This window comes from Cyphomyrmex costatus, unplaced genomic scaffold, assembly GCF_001594065.2.
Source record: "Cyphomyrmex costatus isolate MS0001 unplaced genomic scaffold, Ccosl1.0 scaffold384, whole genome shotgun sequence".
In the NCBI taxonomy this organism is placed as follows: domain Eukaryota; kingdom Metazoa; phylum Arthropoda; class Insecta; order Hymenoptera; family Formicidae; genus Cyphomyrmex; species Cyphomyrmex costatus.
The window spans coordinates 23,639-29,932 of record NW_017278038.1 but is presented as its reverse complement, the minus strand read 5'-3'; the positions used below and the strand labels follow the sequence as shown (position 1 = coordinate 29,932).

The 6,294-nt window shown below is 28.8% G+C and overlaps 1 protein-coding gene across 1 annotated transcript in view; it reads right to left on the bottom strand.

Moving 5' to 3' along the window:
- Positions 1-5,517: 5,517 nt before the first annotated feature.
- Positions 5,518-6,294, bottom strand: part of LOC108776791 (52 kDa repressor of the inhibitor of the protein kinase) — an 11,789-nt gene continuing 11,012 nt past the window's right edge. The window contains exon 7 of the mRNA XM_018543504.1: positions 5,518-5,611. Coding sequence (XP_018399006.1) covers positions 5,603-5,611 — 9 coding nt within the window. The 3' untranslated portion in view covers positions 5,518-5,602. The remainder of the gene's footprint in view (positions 5,612-6,294) is intronic.

Sequence of the window (6,294 nt, the reverse complement as noted above, 5' to 3'; positions counted from 1 at the left end):
AAAAGTAAAACCCATTTGGTACTATCTTTATAAACTTACCTTTTTTTTTTAAAAAAAAAAGGTTAAAAAAGCGCTAAGGGTGGGTGCTGCTGGTCAAAAAACATTTCGGCCAGTTTCACCAACGCCAGTTACTTAATCGACTGTAACACTGACTAATCACATTTGCTGTTTAGTAGAACCATCTTTTTTAAAAACCTACGTGATATCCTTATTTACTTAAATTTAATGACGTGTATCATTTGTATAAAAGATCATGTGATATGGATTTTTCCAATAAAATATATCGTTTAATTAACTAGTCTTTAAAAATTCTATCTCTAAAGATCTAAGAGGTACCATGATCCTTACACTCATTTAATTCTAATGACATGTATCATTTGTATGTATATATAAACTTACCTTTTTAAAAAAAAGGTAGAAAAAAGCGCTAAGAGTTGGTGCTGCTGATCAAAAAACCATGTGGGCCAGTTTCACCAACGTCAATTACTTAATCAACTGTGAAACTGACCAATCACATTTGCTATTTAGTAGAACCATCTTTAAAAACCTACGTGATATTACCCTTATTTACTTAATTCTAATGACATGTATCATTTGTATAAAAGATTTGATATCAATAGTCGGCGCCAAGTTAAATTCTAATCTTTAAAAACCTACGTGGTATTATCCTTATTATTTACTTAAATCAATGACATGTATCATTTGTATAAAAGATTTGATATCAATAGTCGGCGCCAAGTTACTCTACCTTATTACTTACTTAATTTTAATGAAATTTATCATTTGTATACAAGATTTGATATCAACAGTCGGCGCCAAGTTAAATTCTACCAAATTAAAAAGTAAAACACAAGTGGTACCTTTAATCTTTAAGTGAACCCACATAGTACATTTATTTAAATTCGTCTAAATTAAAAAGTAAAACCTATGTGGTTCTATCTTTATCTTCATACAATGAAACCTAAGTATATGCCTTTGTATTCTTATTAAAAGATCTTCCTATTCGAAACCAGTGACTTAAATTCTTCTTTAAAAAAATTATATCACAATTAATTTAAAAACAAAATGAAAAAAATTTATTTAAATAGAAAAATTTTTTATGTAAAAACACTTCGCGCTGCTAGAGCGAATAAGAAAAACAATGAAAACTATCTAAAAGCTATAATAATTAATACAAATATATGTAATGGTAATGATAATTTAAAAATTATAGTAAACATATTCTAAATGCTACATTTAATTAATAAATATACAGCTTACTTTTCTTTTTTTATGTATTTCACTCGCATATACTGTACGCGAATATACATACAGACTGCATACTTTACCTCTCGTAATTTCTAATCTCTTTTATACAAAATGTTACATCGAGATCGAGAACTAGCAGCGCGAAGTGTTTTTACATAAAAAATTTTTCTATTTAAATAAATTTTTTTCATTTTGTTTTTAAATTAATTGTGATATAATTTTTTTAAAGAAGAATTTAAGTCACTTGGTTTCGAATAGGAAGATCTTTTAATAAGAATACAAAGGCATATACTTAGGTTTCATTGTATGAAGATAAAGATAGAACCACATAGGTTTTACTTTTTAATTTAGAAGAATTTAAATAAATGTACTATATGGGTTCACTTAAAGATTAAAGGTACCACTTGTGTTTTACTTTTTAATTTGGTAGAATTTAACTTGGCGCCGACTGTTGATATCAAATCTTGTATACAAAAGATAAATTTCATTAAAATTAAGTAAGTAATAAGGTAGAGTAACTTGGCGCCGACTATTGATATCAAATCTTTTATACAAGTGATACATGTCATTGATTTAAGTAAATAATAAGGATAATACCACGTAGGTTTTTAAAGATTAGAATTTAACTTGGCGCCGACTATTGATATCAAATCTTTTATACAAATGATACATGTCATTAGAATTAAGTAAATAAGGGTAATATCACGTAGGTTTTTAAAGATGGTTCTACTAAATAGCAAATGTGATTGGTCAGTTTCACAGTTGATTAAGTAATTGACGTTGGTGAAACTGGCCCACATGGTTTTTTGATCAGCAGCACCAACTCTTAGCGCCTTTTTCTACCTTTTTTTTAAGAAGGTAAGTTTATATATACATACAAATGATACATGTCATTAGAATTAAATGAGTTTAGAATATACCTAGGTATACTACTCAAGATAATTCTTATCCTTCATCATGGAAGGAATTTAATATTATCCTTATTCCTAAAACAAATAGAAAAGATTATAGACCCATCTCTCTGGCCTCATGTATATTAAAAATTTTTGAAAAATTCATTTTAACGAAATTAGAAAGATACGTAGAAAATAAAGCATTGCTTCCAGTTTAGTTTCAGGAAGGGTAAATCATGTGACGACTGTTTGGCTTTGGTGATTCTGGAAATTTACAAAGCTTTTGGTCTGAGAGAGGTAGTGGGAGAACTTTTTTTGGATATCAAGGCGGCATATGACAATGTTAATCCTAGCAAACTATTAGAAATAATAAACAAATTGAATATTCCATTTGGTTATAAAAATTTCATATTAAATCTTATAAGTTAGAAATATGTCTCCTTTTTCGAATCGGGGACATTCTATGACAAAAAATTAAGGGGTAATGCCACTCTAGAGCTCGAAAAAAAGACATGTTTTTGATAATTTTTTACAGAGATACAATAAAGGAAATGGAAAATCTGTTTATAGGAGTGTATTATACATGTTATGAAGCAAATAAAAAAATTTTTTAATTAACATTTTTAAATAAAATGGCGGCTACATAATACGAAATTCGAGACCACCTCTCGCTGAAAGGGCTTCACGGTCGGAAAAGTTTCTCCCACAATTTTCAATTCGGAACAAAAAACCAAAATTTTTTGTAACGACCTAACTTTCGTATGCGCGGATGCAGCTCGTCGGTTATTCGCGTTCCAAGATACGAAAGAGGTTCGATCGGAGGAAAATGCAGGGTGAGCAAGTATCTCGGACAAGTTCTACACACAATAAATCAGCTTTATTCGCTTTGTCGAAATTGATAGATTTACAATGAACAAGAGCCGAAAGAGCGGCTTACGTAAAGACGAGCGTTGTGTTGTGCGAAGCACGCAGTCCGGCGATGTGTGTGCGTGTGCGTGGCGTATGCGTGTCTGCGTGTGTGTGTGTCGGTATGCGCTCGGCGTACGTGGTACGGCGCGTCGCTTATAACTTTGTGGACAGGTGTGTATGAGTGAGTGTACGTGTGTGTGCGCTATGTGTCGGGCCGTTTAAAGCCCCGTGCTGCTTTTCCTACGCGAATCTCGCTTATCGCGACCGATCAGCTGTATCGGTGCTATTTTTAGCCGGACTCTACGGCAGTCTGTCAGCTGTGTTTACGCGGCCTGTAATTTATAACGCGGTTTTTCGGCGTAAGTAAACAATGACCAGCGGCCTGGAACTCCCGGCGTAGGTGAAGAACTCTTCACCCCCTGGCGGATGCTGGTCAGTCGTGATGCAGTGATACTGAGGGGCAGCTCGCTATGACTGTCGAGAACTCTCGACGGAGGCAGAATCACAGTATATACAGTAGCGCAACTCCCTGTCGGCACCTTTGATGTTAGTGTCACACAAAATGGAGTGCGCATGCGCGAAATAAGCAAGATGCCCAGTCGCGCCACCTAAACTTCTTTCTCACTTGCTCTTTACTCTCCATCTTTCCATCTTTTTCTAGCTACTCTAGCTTATTTGTATGTACTACATCGAATTAATCTAAATGTAATAAGAACTTAAAAAAATAGACCATAATTGTAATGCATTGTAAAATAAAAAGATAAGAAAATATAAGCTTATGTAAATATTGTATAATATAAATATTATACTGTAAAAATATTTTAATTAAAGACTGCGACATATATACAATGCGTTTTTTCCTGTTAGATTGCTTGCGTTTTTGTGAATTATTAGAATTGCATCGTACGGAACGTAGATTTTCTAAGTGAAACGTAAATAATCCAGCAGGAAAACATTATATATATCGCAGTCTTAAGATATTAATATAAACAACAAAAAATAAAATTTAATGTTATACGGATTACATTTAAGAAAATAATTACTGTAATTATTGTAATTATAAAAAAATATTTAATAATAACTTTTTTAAATTAAATAAGATAATTTTTATGTATCTAGAATAAAAATAATTAACTGGAATAAATAAAATTTTAATTTTAATACAACAATAAGAAACAAATTAACAAATAAACAATCGTGAATTATAAGGCTATAAAGAGTCAAACGCAGTTGATCATGCGAAAAATTAATTTAATCTTACAATTAAAAATACAGTCGAACGTTTCGGTCTGTGATTTAGACCATCTTCAGCGACCAATTGATAATAATACAAAGCTCCATATACTCCAAGTTATAATGCCAATTGAAAAACAATTATTGTTAATTAACAAAATGTTTCCGTGCACCAACCAGAGGTAAAAGCATCGTGTGAAGATGTGTAGCAACATTTTTTAAAAACAGTAATATGTCTGTGAAAAGACAGTTAATAACATATATTGTTCTATTAAAAATTATCCAGAGAAAATTAAAACAAAAAATTTTTTTAAATATTAAAACACTCACCCCTGTTGGTAGACAAAAACATAATTACACAATTTAAATTCATAATTCCATAAATTTAGACTGACTAAACATATATGTGACCGTATTCATCAGAAGGAAACGATACAATGAGGAACGTTAAATTACTGACAACAAAATAAATTTTACAATGCGTTTTTTCCTGTTAGATTGCTTGCTTTTTTGTAAATTATTAGAATTGCATCATACGGAACGTAGATTTTCTAACTGAAACGTAAGCAATCCAGCAGGAAAACATACATTATATATATCGCAGTCTTAAGATATTAATATAAACAACAAAAAATAAAATTTAATGTTATACGGATTACATTTAAGAAAATAATTACTGTAATTATTGTAATTATAAAAAAATATTTAATAATAACTTTTTTAAATTAAATAAGATAATTTTTATGTATCTAGAATAAAAATAATTAACTGGGATAAATCAAATTTTAATTTTAATACAACAATAAGAAACAAATATTTATCAATATTATGCATATTTTTAAATATTATTACACATATATGCCTATACAAAAATATACTTCTTATTCCTATAAAAAATATTAAAATGTTGGAAATAAATAGAATTTAGGTATTCATTTTTAAACTAAAATATTTTATTTTTATACTTGTGTATATATACATAATAAGAAATAAAGATAATATTCATTATGCATACACATTATCGTGACCTTCTTTTCTTCTATCTCCTTCTTTGATCCGTATTTCAGCTACTCGATCCACCTCAATACAAACCAAAAAAAGAGAAGAAAATAGAAAATCCATTTTTATTGGGTAGTTCTTTCATTGATTTATATCTCAGCTACTCGATCCACCTCGACATAAATCAGAGAAAGAAAAACCTAATAAAAATGCAAGACAAAATTTTACATATAAAATATAACTTTTAACACATACATAAAATATAAGTAATAAAATAATATTAAACGTTGTATTCTATTGTCCAAGTTTGAGGCCCCCAATTATTCATCCTTGAAACATCAAAATAAAAAAATTAATTAATTAAAAATCTCTATAATACATATTTATACATGCAAGTATACACATAAAAGTACACACATACACGTGCAACATACAATCAGATATTAAATTAATATAAAATGAGCATACAAGATTAAAAAAGAATCACAGCAATGAAAAGCACATATAATTCAAATATAAATATATAAAATATATAAAATATAAATAGAATCAAAAATATTAATAAAAATTAATAAAATCGTAATTATAGTAATTCAAATATTCATATATATAACAAGACATAATATAAATATTATAAAAATAAGACTGTATATATACAAAAAGGAATAAAATGAAATTAAAAAAGGAAATTTATAAATGTAAAATATTTAACATTTTCCTATTCTTTTTTGAAATCTTTTTACATGATTTATTATGTTGTTTTATTGTATAATATATACGCATACGAAGAAACAATTTTATTAAATAAGAAGTTGGGAAATTTGGACATGGTGGTTCAAAAGTTATATTTTGTGCCAACTGTAATAAGTAATTACCAATATTTTTCTGAAAACAATTCTTTTCAAAATTTTTTACAAATATTTCTTCTAATTTTTGAATGTAATTATAAAACTCATTACTAGGTATATGAAAATTTCCGAACAAATTTCCTTCTTCGTTTTCACAAGCTCGA